Source organism: Bos indicus, chromosome 18 (genome assembly GCF_029378745.1).
Source record: "Bos indicus isolate NIAB-ARS_2022 breed Sahiwal x Tharparkar chromosome 18, NIAB-ARS_B.indTharparkar_mat_pri_1.0, whole genome shotgun sequence".
In the NCBI taxonomy this organism is placed as follows: Eukaryota; Metazoa; Chordata; class Mammalia; order Artiodactyla; family Bovidae; genus Bos; species Bos indicus.
Window position 1 is genome coordinate 66200726 of NC_091777.1, and position 12936 is coordinate 66213661.

Genomic DNA, 12936 nt, shown 5'->3' on the forward strand with positions numbered 1-12936 from the left:
TGAACCCGTGCTAGAGGAATATGATGCAGCAGTGCCAGAAAACAAAATGACCTTAGACAATCCAGCAGAAGGGTTCTGATTACTCAAGACTGCTTTTGACTTCTTTTATAAGATGGAGACTTATATGATATGGGCACTGAAACTAGAGCAAACACAAACAGTGGAAGAAGAATTGGTGCCATACAGAAACATTTTTTGAGAAATGAAAAAATTTAAAAAGTCAGACAGAAGCTGGCTGATCCACGTTGATGTATGGCAGAAATGAACACAATATTGTAAACCAATTATCCTCCAATTACAAATAAATTTAAAAAAGAAAATGAAATGAAGAAAACAGAATAAGCCCTTTAGTCATAATACCTGCTACAAAAAAGGGCAATCCAGACATTTTCAATGTTAGGAGTTGCCATGTCTTTATAAATAGTTCCCATTCTTGAACTGGAATGATCCGCAACAAAAACTAGCAACCACAACGTAAGCAAAGTAACTACTTAAATAGGATGTCATGATAAAATGTTTTCTGAATAAATGATCACATGAAGGAATACATCTCTGTTAGCCAATGCAGCCATAAATAAAAACGTTAATGAGGTAAAACTGGTCATGATGACAATAAAACAATATCAAACTAAAAAGTTCTTATTAAGCTTAATTCATTTGAACATATTTTGACAAAAAATCTCAAATCCATTGCAGCAAATCTTATTAATTAAACCAGAAATCTATTACCATTTTTTAATCCTATGCTTTAATTTGTACATGCTCACCCTTTATTTAAGGATAACCATGAATAAAACATGAAAATCAGTAAAAACTCTTATAACCAACCATTCCTTAGCGTATAAGCTAGGCTACCATGGACCAATCATATTGCTGCTTCATTATTAACACATGAATATGTGTAAATATGAGTTGTTTCACGTTACCTTATTTTTAATTAAGGTAGAGTTGACTTACAACATTATATAAGTTTCAGGTGTACAACACAGAGACCGCCACTTTTGAAGTTTCCACTTGATTTACAGCTGTAACACATCGACTACACTCTGTACAACATATGCCGCAGCTTATCTCACACCCAGTAGTTTGCACCTCCCGTGTGCTACTGCTGTCAGGCCCTGTTCCTCCCTAGTAACCACGAGTTGGTTCTCTACATCGTGAGTGTTTCTTTTTGTTATCGTCACCAGTTTGTTTTGTTTAGATCCCACATAAAAGTGGTATCATACAGTATTTGTCTTTCTCTCTGAATTGTTTCACTAAGCATAATACCCTCCAAGTCCACCCACGTTGCATATGGAAAAATTTCATTCCTTTGATGGCTGCGTAGTATTTTATTCCATTAAATATATGCACACAGTATATATAATAAATACATAAAAGATATATGCATTTATACATAGATATCCCACATCTTTATTCATTCATCTCTTGATCATCATAGGTTCCTCCCATATATTTCTTGGCTATTGTAAATAATGCTGCTATGAACACTGGGGTGCATGTATCTTTTCAAATCAATGGGTTTTGTTTTTTTTTAAATAAATACCCAGGGGTGGAAATACTGAATCCTAAGCCTTTGCTTGTGTGGATCACAATCAACTGTGGGAAATTCTGAAAGAGATGGGAATACCAGACCACCTGACCTGCCTCTTGAGAAACCTGTATGCAGGTCAGGAAGCAACAGTTAGAACTGGACATGAACAACAGACTGGTTCCAAATAGGAAAAGGAGTATGTCAAGGCTGTATATTGTCACCCTGTTTATTTAACTTATATGCAGAGTACATCATGAGAAACGCTGAACTGGAAGAAACACAAGCTGGAATCAAGATTGCTGGGAGAAATATCAATAACCTCAGATATGCAGATGACACCACCCTTATGGCAGAAAGTTAAGAGGAATTCAAAAGTCTCTTGATGAAAGTGAAAGTGGAGAGTGAAAAAGTTGGCTTAAAGCTCAACATTCAGAAAACAAAGATCATGGCATCTGATCCCATCCCTTCATGGGAAATAGATGGGGAAACAGTGGAAACAGTGTCAGACTTTATTTTTTGGGGCTCCAAAATCACTGCAGATGGTGACTGCAGCCATGAAATTAAAAGACGCTTACTCCTGGGAAGGAAAGTTATGACCAACCTAGATAGCATATTCTAAAGCAGAGACATTACTTTGCTAACAAAGGTTTGTCTAGTCAAGGCTATGGTTTTTCCTGTGGTCATGTATGGATGTGAGAGTTGGACTGTGAAGAAGGCTGAGCGCCGAAGAATTGATGCTTTTGAACTGTGGTGTTGGAGAAGACTCTTGAGAGTCCCTTGGACTGCAAGGAGATCCAACCAGTCCATTCTGAAGGAGATCAGCCCTGGGATTTCTTTGGAAGGAATGATGCTAAAGCTGAAACTCCAGTACTTTGGCCACCTCATGGGAAGAGTTGACTCATTGGAAAATATTCTGATGCTGGGAGGGATTGGGGGCAAGAGGAGAAGGGGACGACAGAGGATGAGATAGCTGGGTGGCATCACTGACTCGATGGACGTGAGTCTGAGTGAACTCTAGGAGTTGGTGATGGACAGGGAGGCCTGGCGTGCTGCGATTCATGGGGTCGCAGAGTTGGACACGATTGAGTGACTGATCTGATCTGATCTGATGGTAGTTCTAGTTTTAGTTCTTTTAAGGAACCTCCATATTCCTATTCACAGTGGCTGTACCAATTTACATTCCCGCTAACAGAGTAGGAAGGCTCTCTCTCTTTTTTCACATCCTTGTTATTTGTGGTATTTTTGATGACAGCCATCTGACAGCTGTGAAGTGATATCACTGTGGTTTTGATTTGCATTTCTCTAATTAACAATGTTGAGCATCTTTTCATGTGCCTGGTGGCTATGCATAAATATGGTACAATACTATAAATGTATTTTCTTTTCTTTATGATTTTCTCAAGAGCATTTTCCTTTCTCTACCTGTAAGTATAAAATACATATAAAATAAAATATATATGCTGGTCAACAGTAGACTATTAGTAATTATGTTTGGGAGAATCAAAAGTTATACGCAAATCTGTGATTGTGTAGGGGATTGACACGCATAACTCCTGCAGTTTAAGGGTCAACTGTATCTACAAAGTAAAAATCTGTAAAACTCCTTTACATTTATTATTACTACTACTATGAAAAAAAACCCTCAAAACCTCATTTTGGAAAAAGGCAAAGGACCGAATCATCACACTGTGAAAGGAGAAATAAAACAAGATATTTTTGTATCTTTTTCTATCTGAACTTCTACTCTCATAACTTTCTTATTTGTAAAAAACATATTCCACCTAATAAAGGAAACGGGAGGGTAGAACCATCACCTATATTGATGGTACAGGCAAGAATCATCATCGGCAGGACTTCCCTGCTTGAGCCTCAGGTTCAATCCCTAGTCAAGGAACTAGATCCTACATGCCACAAGACCCAGTGAAGCCAAATAAATAAATATTAAAAAAAAAAAAAAAAAAACTAGAGACTTCCCTGGCGGTACAGTAGTTAAAATATGCCTTCTTTCAAAAAAGAAAAAAGAAAAGGACTACCTTCCCAAACAGGGAACCTAGGTTTGAGGAAACTAAGAACCCACATGCCACAGGGGAAGTAAGCCCAGGCGCTGCATCTACTGAGCCCTCGCACCACAACTAAAGGAAAGTCTGTGATGAACAGCCTGCACACTGCAACTAAGGCCTGTCACAGCCAAAACTAGAGAAATAACATAAATATTAAAAATAAAATACCCAGGAAAATTTGAATACTGTTTGGTACTGCATAATACGGAGAAACTGTTTATAGTTACATATGATAAAGATTAGAGAAGGCAGTGGCACCCCACTCCAGTACTCTTGCCTGAAAAATCCCACGGACAGAGTAGGGATCGCGAAGAGTCGGACATGACTGAGCAACTTTACTTTCAATTTTCACTCTGCTGCATTGGAGAAGGAAATGGCAATCCATTCTGGTTTTCTTGCCTGGAGAATCCCAGGGACAGAGAAGCCTGGTAGGCTGCCGTCTCTGGGGTCGCACAGAGTCGGACACAACTGAAGTGACTTAGCAGCAGCAGCAGCATGATAAAGATACTATAATTAAACAAACAAAAAAAGTCCTAGCCTATTACATACACTTACGTGTTATCTCATGGCTTGTAGGATCTTAGCTCCCTGACCAGGAACTGAACCCACACCCTCAGCAGTGAAATCATGGAGTCCTAACCCCCGGGCCACCAGGGAATTCCCTTATTTGAACTTTTATAGATGTAATGATATGGCTTTTGGAGTTTGCCTTAAGATAAGCAATTGCTGAGGGAAATAGAGCAGGATTATAAATGAAGTGATTTTGGCTGTGAGTCAGTTCATTTGTTGCTATATGATGACTTCTTGTGGGTTTTTTTCTTTTTTCCTATTACCGTGTCCACTTTTCCAGGAGTTTTTAAGATTCTGTATTGCACTCACCTCACACACTAGTAAAGTAATGCTCAAAATTCTCCAAGCCAGGCTTCAGCAATACGTGAACTCTGAACTTCCAGATGTTCAAGCTGGTTTTAGAAAAGGCAGAGGAACCAGAAATCAAATTGCCAACATCCGCTGGATCATGGAAAAAGCAAGAGAGTTCCAGAAAAACATCTATTTCTGCTTTATTGACTATGCCAAAGCCTTTGACTGTGTGGATTACAATCAACTGTGGGAAATTCTGAAAGAGATGGGAATACCAGACCACCTGACCTGCCTCTTGAGAAACCTGTATGCAGGTCAGGAAGCAACAGTTAGAACTGGACATGGAACAACAGACTGGTTCCAAATAGGGAAAGGAGTACATCAAGGCTGTATATTGTCACCCTGCTTATTTCACTTATATGCAGAGTACATCATGAGAAACGCTGGACTGGAAGAAGCACAAGCTGGAATCAAGATTGCTGGGAGAAATATCAATAACCTCAGATATGCAGATGACACCACCTTTATGGCAGAAAGTGAAGAGGAACTCAAAAGCCTCTTGATGAAAGTGAAAGTGGAGAGTGAAAAAGTTAAAGCTCAACATTCAGAAAACGAAGATCATGGCATCTGATCCCATCACTTTATGGGAAATAGATGGGGAAACAGTGGAAACAGTGTCAGACTTTATTTTTGGGGCTCCAAAATCACTGCGGATGGTGACTGCAGCCATGAAATTAAAAGAGGCTTACTCCTTGGAAGGAAAGTTACGACCAACCTAGACAGCATATTCAAAAGCAGAGACATTACTTTGCCAACAAAGGTCCGTCTAGTCAAGGATATGATTTTTCCAGTGGTCATGTATGGATGAGAGAGTTGGACTGTGAAGAAAGCTGAGCGCTGAAGAATTGATGCTTTTGAACTGTGGTGTTGGAGAGTCCCTTGGACTGCAAGGAGATCCAACCAGTCCATTCTAAAGGAGATCAGTCCTGGGTGTTCTTTGGAAGGACTGATGCTGAAGCTGAAACTCCAATACCTTGGCCACCTCATTTGAAGAGTTGACTTATTGGAAAAGACTCTGATGCTGGGAGGGATTCGGGGCAGGAGGAGAAGGGGACGACAGAGGATGAGATGGTTGGATGGCATCACTGACTTGATGGACATGAGTCTGAGTGAACTCTGGGAGTTGGTGATGGACAGGGAGGCCTGGCGTGCTGCAATTCATGAGGTCACAAAGAGTCGGACCTGACTGAGCAACTGAACTGAATCTTACTTACAAAATTTTTATATTAATAATCAAACATGTTGAGCTTGTTTTCCATTTGCTATATACTACCCTTTTATTCTGAAGTGTATCATAGCTCAAAACCTGTCATGTTGATACCAGTATGTGGGGAGCCAGCAGGAGGCACTCTGCCCGTGGCAAAGGTCATGAGGAAGGAGGCTCGACATACGCAAAGGCGGGATCGAGCCTCAGGAGTCCCCCTGGAAATCCTCGAGCATCTACCCCCATAACCAGAGCCTGCCTACTTTACTACTTTGTGCTCTCACCTACACCTCTGACTTTACGGGGGGCTGTCCCCCACCACCTCTTTCAGAGAAGGAATTAACTTAGAGCTCCAGTTAATAATAATTCCTGGGCGTGACAGGAGTGTTTCAACCTACAAACTCCTCTGAAGGTTCTCTAGCCTGCCTGACAGGCTTGTCTGGCCACATGTGATTGCTCACAGCCTCCCAACCGTGAGAGGCTCGAAATGCTTTAAACCTTCTAAAAACAGGTTCTTTAGAGAAGTTAGAAAACTATTAGTATAAGTATAGTGGGCTGATTAGAAATTGTATTGGTGAAGGGTTTTTCATTTGTTGAGCCAATGTTTACTGCTAAGTCTCCATATCCCCTGCCCTTACACACATTAATGAATATATAGAAGAAATAAGTATTAACCTTTGATATAAATCACATTAGACCTTAGGCTAAGTAAATTCTTTCCTTAATTAAAACCCACTACACCCTCACCCTATAGGAATGTAACTTTATTTGGGTGGCGTCTGTTTTAAGAATAATCAGCCTTGGAGAAATAAGTGTTCTGGTTGACTGACCGCTGTCACAAGGAGAGGGTCATAAATTGTCAGCAGGCCCCCCTGGCCAGAAGATGATGCAACACCCCTAAGACCTCTGTATACATTTGTGTGAAGCACCTGACTTTAATAAAAGTCAGGACTGCTGTCCCCGCATGACTTTTGTATAATATCTCAGTGTATAAAAACAGACTTTGGAAAATAAAGAATTGGGATCAGTTCCTCGAAAGACTGGTCTCCCCATGTCTCTCTCTCTCTCAAACTCTGGCTGAGTCTCCATCTGGAGCGCGGAGCCCGCCATGCTTACTAATTATGCCTGGGCTTCTAAGATCTGACGGGGGAGGCCTCAGTGTCTCCTCTCCTTCGGGAGAACGGAAGGACGCCTGTGGCCTACGTAAGTGATGCAAGCTTCTTGTCTTGAAGTTTTATTGGTCTCCCGCATAAACCAAGCTACTCAGCCTCTTTTCTCCACTGAATTTTCCTGCTGAGCTATCCTCATTCTATTACTCTTTATATCTCTAATTAATATTTAAATAAGTCGCCAACGCCGTCCCCGCTTCGAATACCCTGTGCGACTCTTTGTGACCCTATAGACTGTAGCTGGGCAGGCTCCTCTGTCCACGAGATTCTCCAGGCAAGAATACTGGAGTGGGCTGCCATGCTCTCCTCCGGGGGATCTTCCTGACCCATGGATCGAACCCGCACCTCCTGTGTCTCCTGCACTGCAGGCAGATTCTTAACCTACTGAGCTACCTGGGAGGCCCCAGTATTATTTTACTGTTCATCAGTTTTCCTTAGCAAAGTTAAAAATACTAAATCCTTCAACCTCAGGAGAAGTAAGACAGAGAAATATACTCAGTCGTGCCAGTAGAGGTGCAAAGTAGGGAAGAGAAGACCCAACTATGTGGATTATTTCAGAGTTCTCACCAAGTTTTCACTTGTATTACCATCAGGTCAGACTGTTATTGAAGCCTCCTACACTGTTGGTGGGAATGTATATGTTAGCCAAAAAGTTTGTCTGGGTTTTCTGTAAGATATTACAGCAAAACCCCAATGAACTTTTTGCCAACCTGATAAGACTGGTACAGCCACTTTGGGAAACAGTATGGAGGTTCCTTACAATATGATCCAGCAATCCCACTCCTGGGCAAGTACCTGGAGAAAACCATTGTTCTAAAGGATACACGTACCCCAAATAACTGTCATGGTATTTCCAGGTCATGTGACTAGCACCGCAATGGAGGGGACACTGGTTCGACCCCTGGTCTGGGAAGATCGCACATGCCATGGAACAACTAAGCCTGTGCACCACAACAAGAGGAGCCCCTGGTGTTCGCAGCCGCCGCCACGCCGCCATCACTCTCCAACGCCAGTGCCGCCTCCAGCTCGCCGAGCTCCAGCCGAAGGAGAAGGAGGGTAAGTAAGGAGGTCCCTATACCATAGCTTGTACAAAGCAGACTGCCCGCAAATTGACAGGTGGTAAAACACCGAGGAAGCAACTTGCTACAAAAGCCACTCGGAAGAGTGCGCCCTCTACTGGAGGGGTGAAGAAACCTCATTGTTACAGGCCTGGTACTGTGGCCCTCGATGAAATTAGACGTTATCAGAAGTCCACTGAACTTCTGATTCGCAAACTTCCCTTCCAGCGTCTGGTGCGGGAAATTGCTCAGGACTTCAAAACAGATCTGCGCTTCCAGAGTGCAGCTATTGGTGCTTTGCAGGAGGCAAATGAGGCCTATCTGGTTGGCCTTTTTGAAGACACCAACCTGTGTGCTATCCATGCCAAACATGTAACAATTATGCCAAAAGACATCCAGCTAGCACGCCGCATACATGGAGAACGTGCTTAAGAATCCACTATAACGGGAAACATTTCATTCTTTAAAAAAAAAAAATTCTCTTCTTCCTGTTATTAGTAGTTCTGAACGTTAGATATTTTTTTTCCATGGGGTCAAAAGGTACCTAAATATATGATTGCAAGTGGAAAATAGGGGACAGAAATCAGGTATTGGCAGTTTTTCCATTTTCATTTGTGTGTGAATTTTTAATATAAATGTGGGGACATAAAGCATTAATGAAAGTCAAAATGTTTCAGTCAACAAGTTTCAGCAGTTCAACTTTATAACAATTATAAATAAACCTGTTGAATTTTTCTGGACAATGCCAGCATTTGGATTTTTTTAAAACAAGTAAATTTCTTATTGACTGCAAAAAAAAAAGAGAGAAAGAGAGAGAGAAGCCACTGCAACAAGAAGTCTGTGAACTGCAACTAGAGAAAGCCCGCAGCAATGAAGGTATAGCAGAGTGAAAAAGAATAAAAATGTCAACTGCGGCAAGAGCTTCGGAGAGGAAATTTAAACAAAATCTTCAAGTTACCATTGGATTTAGGACTTTGTTAGTGACAATGAGCTGTGAGGCTAATACACGAAACTTGAAAAAGTAGAGCTATATTGTCAACGTAATCAGGAGAGAGAAAAAAACAATGCTCTTTAAGAGTTCAGTTCTAGGGCTTTCCTGGTGGTCCAGTGGCTAAGACTACACGCTTCCAATGCAGGGAGTCCGGGTTCAATCCTGATCTGGAAACTGGATACCACATGTTGGGAACTGAGAGTTTTCATGCCAAAACTAAGACCAGACACAGAAAAATAAATTAAATATTAAAAATAAATAAAACAAAAGTTCAGTTGTAAAAGATGACAGAAACAGTAGAACAAGAAATGCACTGGATCACTAAGAGAGAAAAAACTATTTTTAGAAGGAATAAGTGTTTATAAAGTTAGTTCAAAAAGAGACTGAAAGAGACAGCAGTAACAGGTCACCAGTCATGAGATTTGATCAAGAACCAGTCTGCAGACAAATTGAGACATGAGGGCATGGCTCTTAGCTGGCATTTGAGTTAAACTGATTTGTTTTAGGTCAGGAAGCAGAAACTGTTTTCACATGGTGAGCTCTGCTCTTTCTGTGGGTGGCAGGAGCTGAATATCAACAGAGAAGGGAGTCATACCGGGGAACTTAATGAAGTAACAATTAAGATTTGCTGGCCCTGCTGAAAGTTTAATAAAGAGACTGAGCCAAGAACTGCAATCTGGAGAGGAAAACACCAGGAAATGGGAAAGCTGCTGGTCCGGGGACAACGTGTGCACAGGGGCTCAGGTGAGCGGGGTTCTGGAAGTTTTAAATGACGGACGTGAGCTCTCTGACCTCAAAGTACTGAGATATTTATAATTACTAAGACAGTTCAGAGGAAGATGTCCTAGATTTTCTGAATGTTCCTCAGCTAAGTGAAGGTGGTAAGGCTAAAAAGGAAATCTCCACGTGGAATCTTTTTAGCCAATTGGGAACAGTGACATCTTAGAGCAGTGATGATCAACCCAAGACTTCACATCTCTAAAGAGCAGAGAACCTATCTGAGACCCTAGCCAGTGATTTTGAAAATTTTCTCTCTAAGCCAACATATGCTACAGGCAGTGAGTGACGAGCGCATGAAACTGTGCCTACAGTCACTGGGGTAGGATCCAATTCCACTCCCCTAATTGGTGGTTGTGGTATAAGGAGAGTTTCAGTTACAAATAAGAATTACAACGTCTGCTGCAAACTGCTACGATACACCATGGAGATGATATTGCATCCATTTAAAATTGAACTGTAGTTTGTGTTCAAGAAAAATGAAATATCTCCAACAGCCCTAACACTGTGGATGTCAAATCTAAAGACTGTAAATTTGGGAAAACTACTTGTGTTTCACAAAACGTATTCTCCTTAAAGTTGTTTTGAAAACCCACTCCTGGACATATTAACAGGAGAAAACTGTAATTTGAAAAGATACATGCCACTTAAGAAAGTTCCTTAAGTGGCCTAGTGGTTAGGATTCTGGGCTTAACTGCTCTGGGCCAGGTTCAATTCCTGGAGGGAACTGAAATCCTGCAAGCCGGGGAGAGAGGAAGGGAGGATAGTAGGGAGGAAGGAAGAGAAAGCAAGCAAGAAAAATCCATGCACCCATGCACCCCAATGTTTACTGCAGCACTGTTTACAACAGCCAAGCATAGAAGCAACTTAAATATCCATCGACAGAGAAATGGATAAAGGTGTGGCATATACACACACATACACGCCACACACACACAGACATATACACATATATAATAGAAGATTACTCAACCATCAAAGAGAATGAAACAATAGAGATTATCATACTAAGTGAAGCAAGACAAATATCATATGATATCACTAATATGCAGAATCTTAAAAAGATGATACAAATCTTTACAAAGAAACTTATTTACAAAATAGAAACAGATTAGACTTTGAAAAGGATCATGGTTATCAAAGGGGAAAGGTGGTGGGTAGATAAACTGGGAGTTTGGGATTAACATATCCACTACTATAAATAAAGAGAAGGGAATGGCAACCCACTCCAGTATTCTTGCCTGGAAAATTCCACGGACAGAGCAGCCTGGTGGGCTACAGTCCATAGAGTCACAAAGAGTCAGACACAACTGAACACACACACACACACACACAAATAAATAAAACAGATAACCAACAAGGACCTACTGTATAGCACAAGAGCTCTACTCAATATTCTGTAATAACATATAAGGGATAAGAATCTGAAGAAGAACGGATACATATATATGTATAACTCAGCCACTATGCTGTACACCTGACAGTAATACATGTTTCATCAATTATACCTCAATCTAAAATAAAAATTTAAAGAATTGTTTAAAAAAAAAAAACAGGAGACAACTAGCCCAAAACGGAGTCACGAACTGAGCTTTACTCACCAAACCAACACTACCTAAGTTCAGTTTCAGCCTTCCCCAGAAACCAAATCTTAAATCAGTCAACCTGGTATTTCGTGGTCAGCACTAGTGAGGTAATCTGCCTGACAGTTCCCTGACTAGGCCCCTGGCATTGGGAGCTTGGAAGCTTAGCCACTTGACTACGTGGTCTAACATCTTTTTTATTTTTAAGATTTGCTTATGTGGCTGCATCAGGCCCTAGTTGAGATGTGTGGGCTGTTCACTGCAGCACGCAGGCCTCTCTGGTTGTGGCACGTGGGCATACTTGTCCTGGGGCATGCGGAATCTTAGTTCCCTTACCAGGGATCAAAGCTGCATCCCCTGCGTTGGAAGATGGATTCTTAACCACTAGACCACCAGTCCTAATGTCTTTTTATTAGAGTCCTTTCATGACAACTCTATTTAAAAGAATAAAAGTCTCTGGGATTTGTCTTAATTTTCTATAGTATATACTGTAAAATGTACTCTGTCTAATGTACAATTTTGCATATTTTGACAGCACATATAATCATAAATACATCACTAAAATATACAGAACTTGGGAATTCCCTGGCAGTCCAGTGGTTAGGACTCTGTGCTTTCTCAGCTGTGACCCGGGTTTAATGTGTAGTCAGGGAACTAAGAGAGACCCGAGAGCTGCTCAGTGTGCCCAGAACAAAAAAAAAGGAACAAGGGAAAAGCAGTAAGTATATGCAAAGGAATTCCCATAAGGTTATCAGCTGATTTTCCAGCAGAAACTCTGCAAGGCAGAAAAGCTAAAAACCTCCAACCAAGAATACTCTACCCAGCAAGGCTCTCGTTCAGATTCGACCAAGAAGTCAAAAGCTTTACAGACAAGCAAAAGCTAAGAGAAATCAGCACCACCAAACCAGCTTTAGCACATATGCCAAAGGAACTTCTCTAGAAGGAAAAGGCCACAACTAGAAACAAGAAAATTACAAATGGGAAAGCTCACTGGTAAAAGCTCACATACAGTCAAGGTAGGAAATCACCCACACACAAATATGGTATCAAAACCAGCAATTATGAGAAGTGGAGAGTACAAATGTAGGCTATTGGAAACACATGTGACATGAAGAAACCAGCAATTTAAAACATATAAAAAATATATTTTTATGTTATATGTATGTACATATATACATATATACAAACCTCATGGTAGGGACTTCCCTGGCAGCCCAGTGGTTAAGAATCTGCCTGGCAGTGCAAGGCACTCGGGTTCGATCCCTTGGTGGCAAACCAGAATCCCACGTGCTGCAGAGCAACTAAGCCTGCGAGCAGCAACTACTGAAGCCTGCACGCTCCCAAGCCCAAGCGCCACAACTAGACTCTTTGCGCCACATCAAACGAGCCTTCATGACACAACAAAGATCACATGCAAACAAACAAACAAAAAAGCCTCATGGTAACTGCAAAACAAACTTCCAGCTATAAAACAAATAAGTCAAGGATGTAAGCAGTGATCCCCCACCTTTCTGGCACCAGGGACTGGTTCCATGGAAGACAATTTTTCACAGACCAGGGGAGGCTGGTTTTGGGCTGACTGATGCACAGTACATTGATTGCGCACTTTATTTCTAATCTACTGATGCTGCACATCTGA

At 41.2% G+C, this 12936-nt stretch overlaps 2 protein-coding genes across 4 annotated transcripts in view; one reads left to right on the forward strand and one right to left on the reverse strand.

Annotated features, from left to right (window-relative positions):
• The window catches only part of LOC109572191 (zinc finger protein 814-like), a 93058-nt gene that overhangs the window by 8905 nt on the left and 71217 nt on the right, over positions 1–12936 (reverse strand). The window lies entirely within an intron of this gene.
• On the forward strand, positions 7634–9175 carry LOC109572199 (histone H3.3C-like). Its single transcript, XM_019978778.2, has 2 exons — positions 7634–7679; positions 7954–9175. Exons 1-2 carry the CDS (start codon positions 7634–7636, stop codon positions 8376–8378), a joined length of 471 nt encoding a protein of 156 aa, XP_019834337.2. The 3' UTR covers positions 8379–9175.